At 29.0% G+C, this 16,608-nt stretch overlaps 4 protein-coding genes across 9 annotated transcripts in view; 2 read left to right on the forward strand and 2 right to left on the reverse strand.

Annotated features, from left to right (window-relative positions):
* Positions 1-2,350, reverse strand: part of LOC122575532 (BCL2/adenovirus E1B 19 kDa protein-interacting protein 3) — a 23,460-nt gene extending 21,110 nt beyond the window's left edge. The window contains exon 1 of the mRNA XM_043744584.1: positions 2,178-2,350. Within this exon, the coding sequence (XP_043600519.1) occupies positions 2,178-2,220 (43 nt within the window). The 5' untranslated portion in view covers positions 2,221-2,350. The remainder of the gene's footprint in view (positions 1-2,177) is intronic.
* Positions 2,351-3,007: 657 nt separating this feature from the next.
* LOC122575352 (polyadenylate-binding protein-interacting protein 2) lies at positions 3,008-7,114 on the forward strand. 3 transcript variants are annotated; one of them, XM_043744150.1, is made up of 4 exons: positions 3,008-3,148; positions 3,709-3,912; positions 4,014-4,202; positions 4,319-7,114. In XM_043744150.1, exons 2-4 carry the CDS (start codon positions 3,742-3,744, stop codon positions 4,415-4,417), a joined length of 459 nt encoding a protein of 152 aa, XP_043600085.1. In that variant the 5' UTR covers positions 3,008-3,148; positions 3,709-3,741; the 3' UTR covers positions 4,418-7,114. The 3 variants fall into 3 exon arrangements, with proteins under 3 accessions (XP_043600085.1, XP_043600088.1, XP_043600086.1); XM_043744153.1 differs by lacking the exon at positions 3,008-3,148 and adding an exon at positions 3,407-3,428; XM_043744151.1 differs by lacking the exon at positions 3,008-3,148 and adding an exon at positions 3,470-3,618.
* A 158-nt stretch (positions 7,115-7,272) lies between these two features.
* On the reverse strand, positions 7,273-14,292 carry LOC122575349 (catenin alpha). 4 transcript variants are annotated; one of them, XM_043744145.1, is made up of 9 exons: positions 14,076-14,292; positions 13,118-13,459; positions 12,305-13,037; positions 11,900-11,926; positions 10,838-11,071; positions 10,161-10,763; positions 9,406-10,083; positions 8,978-9,152; positions 7,273-8,375 (listed from the first exon to the last, which is right to left on the reverse strand). In XM_043744145.1, exons 2-8 carry the CDS (start codon positions 13,432-13,434, stop codon positions 8,988-8,990), a joined length of 2,757 nt encoding a protein of 918 aa, XP_043600080.1. In that variant the 5' UTR covers positions 13,435-13,459; positions 14,076-14,292; the 3' UTR covers positions 7,273-8,375; positions 8,978-8,987. The 4 variants fall into 4 exon arrangements, with proteins under 4 accessions (XP_043600080.1, XP_043600081.1, XP_043600082.1 ...); XM_043744146.1 differs by lacking the exon at positions 14,076-14,292 and adding an exon at positions 13,670-14,021; XM_043744147.1 differs by lacking the exon at positions 11,900-11,926.
* Positions 14,293-14,494: 202 nt separating this feature from the next.
* On the forward strand, positions 14,495-16,408 carry LOC122575351 (crossover junction endonuclease EME1). Its single transcript, XM_043744149.1, has 3 exons — positions 14,495-15,914; positions 15,984-16,037; positions 16,183-16,408. Exons 1-3 carry the CDS (start codon positions 14,640-14,642, stop codon positions 16,291-16,293), a joined length of 1,440 nt encoding a protein of 479 aa, XP_043600084.1. The 5' UTR covers positions 14,495-14,639; the 3' UTR covers positions 16,294-16,408.
* The last annotated feature ends 200 nt before the right edge of the window (positions 16,409-16,608 follow it).

Below are 16,608 nucleotides of genomic sequence, written 5' to 3' on the forward strand. Positions count from 1 at the left end.
GGCAAAAGCAATTCAAGAAGGGGTGGAAGGACAGGAAGGTAGCACAGCAAGGAGGCAAAAAGACCAAAGTGACAATAATGTGTAGGCTAAGTTGCAATAAATCGTAGACATAAGTGTAAATAGATTATAAGCATTAGTGTTAGATTAGAGATAAGAAGGCGATTAGTGCAATAAAGAGCTGTAAAGAAAGCTGAAAGTTTGTCCAAAGCCGAGAGGCACGGACTAAATAAAAATAATAATAATAATAATAACGTTAAAAAATCGTAAGAATCATATTTCTGTACGAGTTAAAAGAAGAGAAAAACTAATCGAGGGATGCCCTACCTAAACGATCCTATCTGACGGCCCTACCTAGATGAAAAGATAAATTTCCAGGTTCAGTCACGCTCACCACTGTAGGGACAATGCGCTCGTGAGCTGAGTCACATTCCAGAACGTTACTGTTAATGTTAGGTTAGCTTTTAACGCAGGTCAACCTTCTTCAAGGAAAGTGGCATCGACTGGCTGACGTCACTTAGCTGCGTTCCTGAGGAAGATCACGTAACTATAACATCAAGTCTGAAGCCATTCGATGTTCTTGGAAAAGACTGTTTTGTTAGGATGCGATAATCACTAACGGGATACCATATCGACCGTTCGGTTTGTGTCTAATCGTCCCATGAACTCTTTTAACTTACATCCGCTATATTTGTCTCAACTATTCCTATTTCTTTTCAATTATACACAAAGATACCTGTTGAGCGTACGAATGTGCAACGGGAGAAAAGAGGTTACGTCGCGATAATAAGTTGACGACGCTTTCCTAACATCGATCACATTCACGTTTCTTTAATTATATGAAAGCAATCTGTTTGGATTTATAATATATGGACATTCCCGAATAGAAAGAAAATACGTAGTCAATAGATGTTCTTGAACTTAACCGCCTGTCATGTTCAATCTTTTTGAACTGATTTAAACAACTCGAGCGTTTTATAGAACATTGACCCAATTGTTTGCCACGCGATTCGACGTTGGAGAATTACCAAGGAGACTCACTTTTTAAGCGGAGCTGATGGAAACGCGATTTTGGATTTTGCACCGTGTTAGAATAGTCATGATTTTTCTAACCTAAACCAAAATTTTTAACGACTTCTAATTTGTTACAAAATTGTTTGATATAATTAAATTGTTATAATTTATTGCTAAAAAAATTGATTTATTATATCTTCTGAAAGTAAGTTTAAAACATAGCCAAATCGAGTTCAAAAAAAGCTTCACAAGCGTCGGTGAAACATAAATATGTTTCTTGATGCGTTCTTTCCCCTTTGTGCTTCCCCCTTGTACCACAAAGTGAGCAGCCAACCAGATGTTACAAAGCGATACATTTTTCAAGGACTTTCAATGGATGTCCACCGAAGAATAGAATTTTCATATGTGGCTTTTTCTTACGAACGAAATTTTACTTTAAGCTATTTGAATTGAAAATCGATCGCCCCGATTTTATTGAAGATTAGAATAAAATTGTGTACACATACAAAGCAAATAAAATTGATCAAAAGTTATCTTTCTTCATTATGAAAACATAAACAAACCTCACAAATATCAAATTTGTATTGTTTAACGCATTCGAGTCCAATAATTTGTTAAGAGTCAGTTAAGCTAAGAGGCACAATTGTTCTGCCTATTCCATATCTTAGTTATGTAGGTACAAGTACTTATACCATGATATAACATCAGTTAATGTATTAACTAACTATGTATAATTTTTTAAACAAAATAAAAATAAAATTACGAATGACGAAATTGTTACAAGTTACGATCATAAAAAACAATAGCATACGATAAATAAATGCAAATAATTGACTCGCGTCAAATTTTTAGGCACGAATAACGCTCTGTAATAAAACACCGGCACGGCCAGTTTAAAGTCAAACAGATGATGGCGCCAAAATCTTTGAAATTTACATTATTTTATATTGATAATGATGCAATAATACGCTCGCGTTCATTTTAAAGAAAACGGCTATTGTTATAGAAAATATTTGAGATAAGGTATCCTTGCAAAGAAAAATACGCCTACAGCGTAAAAGGAAGGAAGATCGCATTTGTTTATGCGTCAGCCGCGGCATGCGAAATGGCCGCAACGTTCGATAGACAGCTGCTCGCGTCATTCGAAGAAACGAATATTTACTTACCGCCCAGGATCTCGTCTGAGGTGAATTTTCCTGTGGACGACATTGGGATCCACACATTAACTCACTTAGAATACGATTAAAACAAACACGAGTGGTTGACTAACACTTTCGCGAGACACGTTAACGAAGGACAACGCATTCACAACGAATCACCGTGATAGAATGCTCGGTGAGACGCGCGACTGTGCTTTGTTTTGATGAAACATCAACACACGTCAACCAAGCCGACCAATCACGCGATGTGCGGCTTCAATGTAAATACAACTATGTGAGTCAAAGCAACCACTACGTGACTCACTACACGTTCTTACCGTTTGGTTTGCTCCTGAAACTTTGAACAAATATCTCAAAAATCTGAAACAAAAATTAACCGAGTTATTTGTTTTAAAATTTGAATTTAAGAAACATTGAATTTAGCTATCTAGGATTCATAGTATGCATTTTCTCCTATAATGGAAAATTTAAATTTTAATAATCTTTCCATTTACGCATTCACTAAAGGTTACATATATTATATGATAGCATAGCTTTCTTTTTCTCATAGGACACGATATAAACATATGCCAACAAAAAATAACAAATGAATTGTAGAATAAAATTTATCCGATTGATGTCTTATTTGTTGATGAAATATTATTCTCTTATATCTAGTCTGTCTGCTAGAAATTTATTATAAAATCATAATAAATCATCTAAATTACCTAAAATGTAAGAACATAGATTGGTAAAAGGTTTAAGATCTGATTAAGTATATTTAATCGTTATAACATTTAGATCGGAATAGATTACGAAAATTATATATATTTATCAAGTTTTGGAGCACAAAGCACATTGCTCCTTTTATATGTGGTGGCAGCACCATCCCAGTTTTACTTCAAGGGTTAATTTGTGTTGCACGACACGTATTTTATCCATGAACTGCGTAAATCGTATTTTCTATCACAAATTGTTCGAAACTACACCATTAAAAGGTATATCTATACTTTACATTTGTGAAATTATCATCTCTTCCTGTAATAACAACGGATAGGCGGTATAATTATGAATAAAGATTAATAAATATTGCTTTGTCGATACTAAAAGTAGACAGTTAAAAATGGTCGCCTTGTAACAGATCTGTCAAGCAATATTTTACCGTATCCGATCGTTACGATGCAGTAAATACCATAACTCTAAATTTTTAGTTGTCAGCGTGTTCGACGATAAATTTAAAGTAAATGCAAGAACTAACCAGTTTCTACGACATAAAATGTAATTTCGTAGTTGATGCTGCCATATGCGTAAACGAAGCTATTGTATATTTATTTCATTCACAAGCTTCGTTCATGTAACAGAGTTCAAGCTTCTCTCTCATAAACATTTTATAATTCTTAAATATTGTGCTAATGCTAATAATAGCTAATAAAATTACCTAAATAACTTCGTTATTAAAAACTAATATGTAAGAATTATTTATGAAAAAAATGTAAATATAACTATATAGATATGAAATCTTTATAAAAAATTAAAAAGTAAATTGATATTTTTATAGATTATTCACTGTATTGTTAAACACATATCTGGAATGAAAATGAAGATTCCAAACAATCGTTCGGGGAACGATTATGGGAATGAAACAGGGATTATTTCCTATATGGATAATAGTTTTGAATCTGAAATCGATGTACAAGGAACGGAAGAAAGCGATTTTTCTGAATACCTTTGGATGGAAAATGAGGAAGAATTTGATAAAGAGGTTTTGTAACTATTGTTTCAATAATGATTGAAGTATTCAGATATAAAACTCTTTTTTTTTTTATAAGATTTTGATAACATGATAGTAATTAAAAATAATAGGTGATCCAACAATTAATGGAAGAGGAGTTGACAGAGGAATGTTTAAAAGCAATGTGGGAAGATGAAAGACAACATGAACGAAATACAAATTCTATTGCTTGGTCCACTGCTACTAGCATGCCTGAGAATGGTGCGGAACTTTGTCAGCAACTTAACAATCTAAAAATGCATGATGACCTTGCTAAGCAGGTATATCTCAATTTATCTTTTAATAAAAATTTAATTACATATGAATACTGTATAGATAAAGAATATTATACTATATTTTATATATACAGAATTTCATAAGGGTAATTTGTTTTCAGAGTACATTGAATCCAAATGCAGCTGAATTTGTTCCAGCATTCAAATCAGCAGTAACATCTGTAAGTACACCACCAGAAGTTACTGCAGAATCATCATAGAAGCCATATATTCATTTGTTTAACTGAATAAAACATAGGCTATATATATGGCTAATGTTTACCAACTTCAGTAACACAGTTGTATTAACTGAATTGCATTAAAAGTTAAATGACTGTCCCTACACGTACAAAGGTATAATGATCATCAAAGCAGATAATACATAATGCTGTTATATGATATTTACGAGTAATGAAGTCAGTTGCATAACCATAAATTGAAAAATATATATTCAAATTTTTATAGTCGTGAGATATTGCATAATATTATAAACATTTAATTTTACATATATATTTTTCGGCGATATATTGAACAACGTGACATGCCAAAATCACTTGTTATGGAAATTTCCAATTTATTGTTTTTATTTTTAACTGAAGAAAAATATATTCAAATGTGATCTATATAATTTATACATTTGGTTGGAAGAAAAGAATACATATACGAAGTTTCATAAGTTATATGTATACACATTCAACAATGAATTGTTGCATCCAAGTGAACACTACCTTTTTTTTTTTAATACTTTCAGAATACTCCTTTTATTCTGATCTGAGAGTTTTTATATACTATAGTATGCGTTTCTGAATGAAACACTTTTCTAAGAGTTCCTTTTGTAACACTTATTTTATACTGGTATACATCTTCTGTAATCATTAACATGAATTAAGAATATATACTGAAGTCGTTAAGACTGATGTAAGTAAAATGTTGCATTAAAAATTGTATTGCATCCAATACATATTTCGTTGATAAAACAATACTTAACGCATCTAATTATACGAGAACAATTTTAATCTTTATTTTTATTGTCAGTTCTTTTATTTAAAAATACCTATGTCATAATTCTCGTCCTCTATCAGCATATGTCTTGAAAGACTTGAAGATCTCAAGTGAAAGTCTTACACAGGCTGTGAAGGACAATTTTTCTGACTCTCTTTTATAATGTTGAGAGTCAATGTATTACTTACTTTAATTAAGTAATAAAATTTCTATAAAATATAATATTTTGAAACTGATTAGGATATATATATGAAATGTAATATTATTGAAAAATACTATAAGTGGTGATTGTATTTTCAATTGTTAACCAAAATTCAGCTGATACAAATGGTACAAGTATAAATTTTTCAACCCTTTTCATTACCGTGTTATCTGTTTACATTTTGTGAATCACCTTATAAATTCCATAATAATGAAACTTTTAAGGAATAAAATTATATTTTAATAATGTTAATTATACACGCCACTTATATGTGCTCTTTGGATACACGTATTTATGTACAAATTCTATTAATATTTTTTGCATTGTGATAGATACATACCGTCAGGATTTTATAAGATTGCATGAACTAAATTTGTATTACTTTAGTCACAACATACTTTAATATAAATGCAGCAACTGTGATTATGAAGCAAATTAAATAGATTTATCATATAGATTATTCACAGTTAAAGAACCTTGCATTGATTTCATGATGTTTCACATTATTCTGCTTTTAATTCTTTTTCTATGTATCTCTTCTACTTATGGATCCTCATAAAAAAAAATAAAAGTAAAAAAAATAGAAGAAAAACAGAATAACATATTCAGTTAAAAGTAGAGTGAAGAAACAGATATTTATAAATTTATTTAAAAGATTCAAATTTAGTGGTGCATTAATCATATGAAACAGCAAATTCTTTTAACTTTTAAATTTATTTTAGTATGAAAAGAGACTGTTTTCTAGATTTAAGCTTATTTCTTTAACAGGATCTGATGTATATTTAATTCTTTACAAATTTGTTAAATAATATCGGTAAAATATATCAATTAAAAGCACCTATTTAGTTTATATAATTTTACTTTCTGCGATAAAATTAAAAAAAAAATGTAAGTATGAAACATTACTAATAGTCATATAAATATATATCTTGTAGTCATTAAATGTGTCAATTCAAATGACATGCAATGTTTATATCCATCATATTATTAACATTTTTAGTAGCATGTCATGTATATCAATAAAAGCTGTATTTTATCAGTAGAAAAATATAATAAAACTCATCTGGTTATGCTATATAACTATATAAACATCATATAATGTATTGTTGCATAATACTTCGTGTTTTCCAACACTTAAATTATCTCAAATTTAAATAATGTCTGAAAATAAATATCACGTTTTTTATGAGTTATTTCAATAGTACCTGTATTTATTTGGTGTTTCATTATTTTCATACTAATAATAATAAGATCATTTAAATTTTAAGAAGTGAGCGATTATAATCGTTTCATATTATGTACGAAGAAAAATACTTTAAAAGTCATGGAAAAAAAATTATTATTCAGTAGTATGAATAACTTAAATATTTAGATCAACAAGCACAAATACTATTTTGCTTTTATTTAATTTATATGGTTGTGCAGGATATATATTTTTTTCAATTTTATGTTAATATAAAATGAAAAAAAAAAACAAAAAATTTAAAATGTAAAAAATACAGATAAACTTTTTGTAGCAATAAATCTTTTTTTAAGTGCCACTACAAAAGTAACGTGTAGCGGATTAAGATAAAAATAATTATATTGTTTAAGCAAGTGTGTATTATTATAATTATATCATTGCCATTAATCATTTGCATTTGCAATTTCCTGTATTGTATTATTATTTCTGTAATATTTAGTATATAAATGAATTATATAAAATATAAACTTATGTATTGCATTTATGATGTCCTTTCCTATTGATTTATAATAGTGATTATTATGATTTTTTATGTGGAATAAACAATTTATTTGTGAATATAATGCATAAAATATTAGTAATAGTAAAAAAGAAACATTTGTTAAAAGCATCACCTTGTATTTGGCAGCATATCAGTATATATATAACTACAATTAAATCTTACAATTATTTCTATATAAATTAGTATCAGTTTTACAATAGTAAAAAATTGATACCAATACATATTGCATTAAAAGCTATGAAATGTGAAATGTTTTTATTCCATATATTCTGCAAACTCTTTAATATATTCCAATGCAACATTTACTACAATAACTATACTGATATAAATAAAACAATACATATTATAATGTTAAGCACAATTATATATTTCTATTATGTATTTGCCACACATACAACATGTTAGTTTTGTAATAACCAGAGAATCATAATTTAATATTTGCTACAAAATTTGTAAATGTAATAAATTTCAATTGTTTTTTGAATATAATATTTCACTCATTATATAAAGTATGAAATTGGTATCAGTTTTTTTACAATTATTTCTTATATGCTATAGGTAATATAAAATCATCATAAAGAAATTTTTTTTAAATGTATAATTATAATTATATTTACTTATATACAATCATTAAATACTTTGATCTGCAGTCTCTTTATTCCAATGCAATACTGTCTTATTTATATTGCTTTTATGCAAGTTTTGTTGACACACAATAACACGTCTTCCACCTAATTACGAATATGATATTGAATAACAAAAAGTCCAATTTTTAATCAAATTCTCCAGGAAAACGTAAAATACATTAAAACATATATGCAAGACAGATATATAAAGTTAAATTATATAAGTAAAAGATTTATGTATAGAAAAAATATAATTTGTTACATCAAATATGTTTATACAAATGAATTCTTATACTTTCATATTGATTACTTGGAATTATTAATATAATTACCACTTGGAAGAATGCTAACATTATTATTTGTATCTTAGTTGTTTTTTTCTTTTTGTAAAATCATAGCAAAGTATTTATCAATATTATTGTCAAAAAATTCATTATAGTAAGAAACTGACCTCCGTGTAACATAGTAGCAAAAATTCAAGGCCTGCAATTGTTATTAACATTACTTAAAATAACAGCCTTATACATCTTTTTATTGTTAGAGACCTTAATGCTGGATATGTATAAGAATGTGTGCTGGTTATAAAATCGTTGAATAGGGTGATCTATATATTAACAAAACAGAAAAATAATTACCAATTTCAGTCCAATACAAATTTTTGATATTACAACAAAAATATGAGATCTTTGATAAGCTTATGTATGTATGTACGTAAATATATATATGTGGCATTTAATGCCACTTAATAAAATTTTATTAAAAAATTGTTATGCGTTTAATTTAAATTTTTATCTTTTATAAATAATGAGAAAAAGGATAGCATTTCTCTAGAATTGATACTTAATCAATAATACAAATTTTATTGTACAATTAAATATTATAGAAATGTTCAAATTGTGAATTTCGTTTGCAAAATATACAAGATATTCCAACAATGGTAGTACAATTATGTCATTTTTCTTGAAAATGAAGCCTTACATGCAAAAATCTTATTCTGCTCTTTTAATTTATTTTTATATGAGAAATTACTTCCTGCCCGGTTATACCACGATTGCTGAAGCACCCTGTACTTCATGACAATAAATTAACAATAAACATAGATTCTGTGTTTTAATTTTATACTTAGTAGAAAATAAAACATTTTATTCATACAATTTTTTAAAGGTGATGCTGTATACTAGACTCTATCTTTATTAAATTACTTACATATAAGATCTTAAACGCTTTCTGTAGGACTCTGAAATTCGGAAAGTGCATGTATGGGGTTTTGCACCTTTTTCTGTGAACCTTTACGTACTTTTGCCCTGACTTCTTCTGGTCTTTCAGGACGTACCAATGGTTTCTTTTCTGGTGCTTTCATTTTCCATACAACAATTGGAGACTGTATAAACAGAACAAATATCAAATACGAATGTATGAGGAAGATAATAATTATAGTTTCTCCGATATTTAAAACTGTAAATATATATTTGTTACATAGATACTTACATACTACAAAATCCAATAGTTAGTCAGTAATAAAGTTTTAACATTAATATTAATTAAGTATATGAATCGTATATATGTAATTCACTTGTTTAGAACGTAAAATACAGAAATCGAGGAAGTAATTTTTATGTATGAAAGGTACTTACAGTTACTGTAGATTGTCGAGGATATTTGGTTGAAGCAACATACGAAGCCTTAACAGTTAGTACAACTGCATTCATTAGATTTTTAGCTGCCTGAATGAGAGAAGTTGCACTATCAAGTCCAGATACAATTAATTCTCCACTAATATTTTGTACGTCTGCTTTAACTTTGCTTGTAATATTCATTTGATGACAATATAATGCTATACGTTGTAAGTATGCTAACAGATCCTTTTTAGTAGAACTTTCTGGACACTGATCTGCTATTTGTCTCGTTAATTTATCTAATTTAGTCCCGGCTTCAGAAATTTTTTTTGCAGCGTTAATGACATCCATAGTTGTCTTTAAAGGTCCACGACCTCTAGTGAAATCAGTCATTTCCATCATGATCATACACATGTGCTTAGCAAGAACAATAATATCGTTTCCTGCATCGTCCCACTTGGCAACTTCTTTATCGAACTTTAGTTTTTCACTCTTGAAGTATTCTACTTGCTGTAAGATTTTTTGTTTATCTTCTTCTGGCATTTTACGCATAGCTTCACGAGCCGTAGTAATTCCGCTAATTTCTGGATATTCATCAACACCATGTTCACCAGTTTGAGCACTCGATTTACTACGAGTTTCTAATGTATAATGTTCATCAAGTTCCACGTCTTCTGGATCCAAATCCTCATCCGCCTAAAATATAGCATATATAAATAAAGCGAATATAGTAATAAAGATACAAACTAGAAGTTTATACTGCATTTTCTTACTCTGTTCATCAGTACGGCGCGTCTAATTTCACGAACACCGTCATAAACCAATCTCGAAGCATCTATAAAATCATTTTCATCCACATCTTTAGCAGGATTACTACCCAATGCATCTACCGCGACTTCTACTCTCTGTGCAAATTTTGGCATCACTTGTTCCCTTAAAACTTTCACGGCTTCTAAAACTCGTTTCGTATAGATACAAGGCTCATAATTGTCCATTTCTGCTTGAACAACGTTACACACTCTGGCAGATCGTCCACGGATTGCACCCGCGGTTCTATCTAACGTATCAGCATCACCTTCTTGTAATGCCAATACACATTTATTTACGTCTTCCAAGATATGATTTTCAGATACAGCTAAGAAATCATCGATGGTAGTAATATCATCGACAGCTTCTGTTAATACTCTTACTTGATTCTCCCATGCTTGCCGAAATACTTCCATGTTATCTAACGCTACTTTAGATCGATTACGAGCTGCAAGAACACGGGCTGCATTGATTACTTGTGGACACAGGTTTCCAATTTGTGCTGCCGCATATCGAACCATTTTTACACCATCTTCGTTTCCGGACATACTACATACTAAATTGGCAACCTGAATAGTCAATATCATATTAAAGTCATTATAATAAAATTAATATTTTAGATATATGTAATTTAATAATATACCTCAACTAGCTTATTGGCATGCTCTGTAAAAACAAGTGCATATTCTTCCACTTCTTTATCACGACCATTTCTTGCAGCTTCAATGAGGACCAATAAAGGTACACTTGTTTCCAAAAAACTATCAGATACATGATCTACTACAGCTTTTCGTAATTGTCTACGAAGATCGCGAGTTTTTCTGCACATATGATCAATTGCTCTTTCTAAACCTTCGGATTGTTCCTTGACACCCATCTATTAAAATACATGTACAATTAAAAATAGAAACAATGAAAACAAATGTTTTATGAGCATTCAAGTAAGATCTAAGCTATTTCTTTACTAATAGCATTAAAGTGTAAGATAGAACTCTTTTTTTAATAATTGTTAAAAGGATAAATGATAATTAGCTAAGAGATTGTTTTATTTTATTATTTGGAAGATGTATTCTAATCTAGATGAATTTTCTCAATGCAAGTATTTTAATATATATATCTTACAAATTAACATACTAGTTATGAAAATTATACTTCTATTTAATTTAATGAAAATAAATCTTTCTCAAAAGAAGCTATGTACATAAGCAAACATAAAAAATAATATAGTATAGTAATATACCATAATACATAGTAATATGATATAAAGAAAGCAATGATTTGCTTCATTGTGAAAAGAATCTTGTAAATAAAAAATATGTATGTATACAGTTAAAATCAACTTAAAAATAATCTTATATCTATTTAATTTTACATTGCAAATTTAATTAAGTTATGTCTGAACTATAAACTATTTGTCTACACTATTTTATTTATTTAATTTCTATGAATATGTAATTATATTACATTTGGTGCTTTGTAATGTATTCTATTTTATATATCTACATAGTATATACAATTGTGCAATTTAGAGAATAACTGCAAAATGTACACTGAGTTATTAAAAATTATTTGATTAGTGCTTGTTGTTAAATAATATATAAATCATATGTGGAAAAGTACAATATTTTAATAATATAAAAACTTCTTGCTTAATTTGTAAATTATATGCAAGAATAATAAGAAAACACAAGATTTTCATATTTACCCGTTTCCCACCCCGAGCAAGCTGTAACTGCAGTCATCAAAAATAAAAAACAAATGAGTAAAATGAACATACCAATCATACATAAATCAATTGTGATAAATAATAATATAATTATTTATGTTTTTTAAATGTGTTTCTGTATATATTTGTTTTTATATATATTTACTTATAAATGCATCATATAACGAATGTATCATTACGTATTGTACGTTTAAATGCTATATGTTAATGAGTAAGATACAAACTAAAATAAATTATATAAAATAAATATAATATTAAATTTCTCTACATCCCTGCAATTATTAAAATTTATTTAAATATGTGTTATTGTATGTATACATAACTTATATACATACAAAGTATATGTTTAAGTCATGGAAGTACAAAAATCCATAAAGTACTTACATTATTCATATATTCACTCAACAAATCCTGAAGTGCTTGCCTAACTGCATTACATTCTGCAACAATGCGTTCTCTACGTTCATCTCGAGTGCATGAAGAATCCGCCATCAATGCAGCACCACTGATGATACTTTCCAACCTTTCCTCAAGACTAGGTCTTGTACGTACTTCATTATATGCAAGTGGAGACATTACCATTCTTTCATCAAAATCATCTAATGCAGCAGCTAATTCTCCAGGTCCTTCATAAGGATGTTGGCTATCAACTGGAGTCTTTCCTTGTGCTACGTCATTAATGGTATTTACAGCTTCACATACTTGCTTCAAAACATAGTCACGGTTTGCTTTTGCTGCAGCTAGTTCAGGATGTCGAACATAAACTTTAGAGGCAGTAAGAAGCATAGTAGAATGCTTTTTAAGAACAGCTCTTGCTGCAGCTAAGTCATCTCTTAATTGAGGATCTTTTAACTCTTGCTGACGTTTTGCAGCTTGATTCATAAGTTCTGATGCATTTCTTCCAAATTGTTTTATGTTTTCCAATAATTCTCCTTGTGAAGATGCATTCTTCAATTTTTTTAAATCATCTTCTACCACATGAAGTGATTTCAGCAACAAATGCACATCAACCATATCTGCTAAAATAAGCAAACGTGTTACTGCAGATAACAAGTTCCTTGCTGCACGAACCATGTTCCCTCTTTTTAAAGAAGAACAAGGATCTTCAGAAAACTCTCTGTAATTAATTAACAATAACGTTAAAACTTACTTAACATTCTCTGTATATACTAGGAAAATATAAAACAAATATAGTACCTAGCAGCAATGCTCATTGCAGCACCTGTCTTTTTTACTTCCTCAACAGCACTTAACATTTCTGCAGTAATGTCAGGATTTTCATAAGCTATTTGTTCACCTTTTTCAATAAAATTGCTAGTTGCTTTCTCAACAGTTCCAACTAAAGCACTAGCCCTTTTTGATTTTCCTTTCTTTTTCTTGCTAGGACCCTTTGTATTTACAAGCGTAGTAACTTGTAGAACCAAGGGTTCCAATGTTTTTTCTACAGACATGGTACGAATCTCCAAATTCTTGGGATCCCATTTCAAAGTTATTGGACCAAAGTGATCAGACATTTTTGTTATTTCAAACAAATTAATTCTGTAAACCAAAATAATAATACACAAATACATAATTAATAAATTTCTATAGTATAATACAACATTACCTGTGCTCTTATAATATAGTACAGATAATTTATCAAACTAAGCCTTTTCCCTTATCAATTATTTTTTTATTATCATTATATTTGTAACATTTATTTAAATAACATGTAATACTAATAGAATAAAATTCCACTTTTCCACTTACTTATCTATAAAACGAAAGCGACTAGACGATATAACTTTGATTAGAAGATATGAATATTTGAAAAAATCAGGGTGCGTCAGGTCTGATTATTCACAAAAGATTCACACATAGAAAATATTTAGTATGAGATACACTACTGCTTTGTGTTCTGGCCACAGTTTGGGGCCGAATCTGGCCAGAATGCAAGGGAGGGTCTATACCAGGAATTCTGCCTCGGCGTGAAATAGGTGGATAGAGTGAGAGTGAGTCAGTGGCGGTACTGGCGGTTACATTTGTTTATGTTAGATACATATCGCAAGAACTCTCACTCTACGAAAGCAGTTTTAAGTAATGGTGAACATAGTGTACAATACAAGGCAGAATTCCTGCTCACGATACAATGCATTAACTGTAACAATTTTCTTACCTTCATGAAAAATTTATAGTTGAAAAGAAAATGTATAGATCGTTAATAAAATCCACGTAAAGCAACACGTTTGTTTGAAAAATCAGTCACATTGGAAATCAAAATTTCAACACCACTATCACATTCAATATCACTTCGATGTATCACCTATTTGCCATCTACTCTTCATTCATGACGTCATTATTTCCGCTGAAGTTAGAAAATGAACGACACCTCCAGAGAACCGGTCTACGCCCGAAGCTCGAACACGAATGCTAAAGCGATGCTTATATGTATATATATATATATATGTATATGTGTATGCAACTTGTCGTGAGAATGCAGCAGCCAATCAAAGAATATCTTTTTTAAAGTTTCATAGAGTTATATATCGTCAGATTATTTCATTGGTGATTGTATCTATCCTTATCACATTCACTGTATATTAGTATAAGCTTTTATCGTTTCTGTTACGTGCGATTGTGTGATATACACTCTGAAATACAGATATTTGAATCTTAATTAGAAAGATGAATTGAATCTTATAGAAATTTTGTATAATTTTCTTACAGATACTTTAATGAAATGATTACAGATGTTGTTGTTTTAAGCGATTCAAACGAATCTTCTTTATCCGTTCAATCAAATTCGAATAGTAGATCTTTATCTCATAATTATAATTCAAGTGATTTTGAATTTCCTGCAATAAATTTTCATCATATTATTAACGAAGACGATGTAAGTAAATCACGGAATATTGATGTTGCAAGCTGTTCATCTAATTTTAACACAAATGGATCATCATATCAGACTGATGATAAACATACTGTCAATAGCAAAAATTTCAAACAATATAATGTTAGAAAATTTTCGTACAATGTTTCTAATTCATCTGACTCAGATGAAAAGAGTAGCAATACAGAAAGACAAAGGAAAGGTAAAGGTACTATAAGAAAGAAAAGTAGAACTGAACTAAATGAAGAAAAATTAAAAAAACAAGAGCGCTTAACGAGAGAAAAAGCACTGAAAGCAATTGCAGTTAAAAAATCGAAGGATATAAAACCTGGTGAATGTATGAAATTTATAGAAGTTGTTCTTGACAACGATATTAAAAATGTTGCTCCTATTATGGATATAGTAGATACATTGAGAAATGCTGGTGTAAAATATACTGTTAAAACAGAATTTATTTCAAATAGTATTACATGGAAAAGAAGTATTGAAAATAACTATATTGATGACACCAATAAAATATGTACAGTAACTGATGTTGAAAAAATTAGTCAAATATTGATAATTTGGAATTGGGATGAGGCAGTAATAAAAGTAACAGATGGTAGCTTTTGTACATCTATCTCTAGCATTAAATCCTCATTACCAAATTACAAAATAACACTTGTAATTTTTGGAATAGAGGATTATTTTGCATGTAGAGAACAAAGACGAAATTCAAAGGAAAGTAGAACAAAAAAAAAAACCTACATCGAAAAGTATCATCAAATGTCTACATATCCTCACAAAATATCAAGGAAACATCTTGAAACATGCCTCAATGAAATACAAATTATTTCAGATTGTAGCAGTAGATTAATTAACAACTCTCAAGATTTAGCATTAATGATATATCAATATACTAAAGCTATAGCAGAGATACCACATAAATCAGAAAAGAATAAAAATTTAACAAATAAATTTGATTGGTATGTAATGGGAGATAATAGAAACACTGTTAAAGTAGATAAAAGTGGAAATGGATTGAAAAGATTATGGCAACAGCAGCTTTGTCAATTTAATTTGAGCAGTCTTGAAATTGCAGAAGCAATTTGTTCTGTGTATCCAAGCCCTGCAAATTTGATAGAAGTAAATATTGATATATACCAAATATATGAATTATTTCCTTTTCCTATCTTTCTTTTCCTTTTTTTCCAGGCTTATATGAACTGTACAGATACTGAAGGAGTAAATTTGTTGAAAGATATTCCGGTAAATAAAAAACATTTATTACAATGTTTCAAATAAGTGTGCTTTCAAAAAAATAATTTATGTATACAATAAATTAAAGAATGGTTATAGTTTAATACTGTTATTTTTACTTATACTTCATAAATATGTTTTTAACACTTTACAGATTAGAAGAGCAGCTGGACCTCTTACAACTGTACGTAAAGTTGGCCCAGAATTAAGTAAAAAAGTCTATTTAATGTTCTCATCTAAAAATGGTGAAAATGTATTAAGTTGAATTATATTTTTAATAAAGTTCAATAAATGTACAAATAGAAATATTATAGTTAGCAGATGGCTCTTTGTTATTCTATTTTCATTCATCTAATGTCCAACTGAAAAATAATAATAAATTAACTACTTTATAATAATATAGTTTTCTACTTATTTCATGAATATAAAAAACTAGGAAATTATTCGTACCTATATATTGTACAAATGAATAATATTAAGTACATATAAAAGCTTTAATAACTTTTTATGTATTAATTATTTAAAAATCTAGCGCACAATTTGACTGAATGGAAAAACACAACTGAATGACAAAAACTAT

Source organism: Bombus pyrosoma, linkage group LG15 (assembly GCF_014825855.1).
Source record: "Bombus pyrosoma isolate SC7728 linkage group LG15, ASM1482585v1, whole genome shotgun sequence".
Lineage (NCBI taxonomy): Eukaryota > Metazoa > Arthropoda > Insecta > Hymenoptera > Apidae > Bombus > Bombus pyrosoma.

Excerpts from the sequence above, each read along its gene's own strand:
- LOC122575352 (XM_043744150.1), top strand. The coding sequence starts at position 3,742 with ATGAAAATGAAGATTCCAAACAATCGTTCGGGGAACGATTATGGGAAT. Across the intron at positions 3,913-4,013 it reads AGGAAGAATTTGATAAAGAG|GTGATCCAACAATTAATGGA; the intron begins GTTTTGTAACTA and ends TAAAAATAATAG. Across the intron at positions 4,203-4,318 it reads ATGATGACCTTGCTAAGCAG|AGTACATTGAATCCAAATGC; the intron begins GTATATCTCAAT and ends ATTTGTTTTCAG.
- LOC122575349 (XM_043744145.1), bottom strand. The coding sequence starts at position 13,434 with ATGTCTGATCACTTTGGTCCAATAACTTTGAAATGGGATCCCAAGAAT. Across the intron at positions 13,038-13,117 it reads GCAATGAGCATTGCTGCTAG|AGAGTTTTCTGAAGATCCTT; the intron begins GTACTATATTTG and ends AATTAATTACAG. Across the intron at positions 10,084-10,160 it reads GCGCCGTACTGATGAACAGA|GCGGATGAGGATTTGGATCC; the intron begins GTAAGAAAATGC and ends GCTATATTTTAG.
- LOC122575351 (XM_043744149.1), top strand. The coding sequence starts at position 14,640 with ATGATTACAGATGTTGTTGTTTTAAGCGATTCAAACGAATCTTCTTTA. Across the intron at positions 15,915-15,983 it reads GCCCTGCAAATTTGATAGAA|GCTTATATGAACTGTACAGA; the intron begins GTAAATATTGAT and ends CTTTTTTTCCAG. Across the intron at positions 16,038-16,182 it reads ATTTGTTGAAAGATATTCCG|ATTAGAAGAGCAGCTGGACC; the intron begins GTAAATAAAAAA and ends AACACTTTACAG.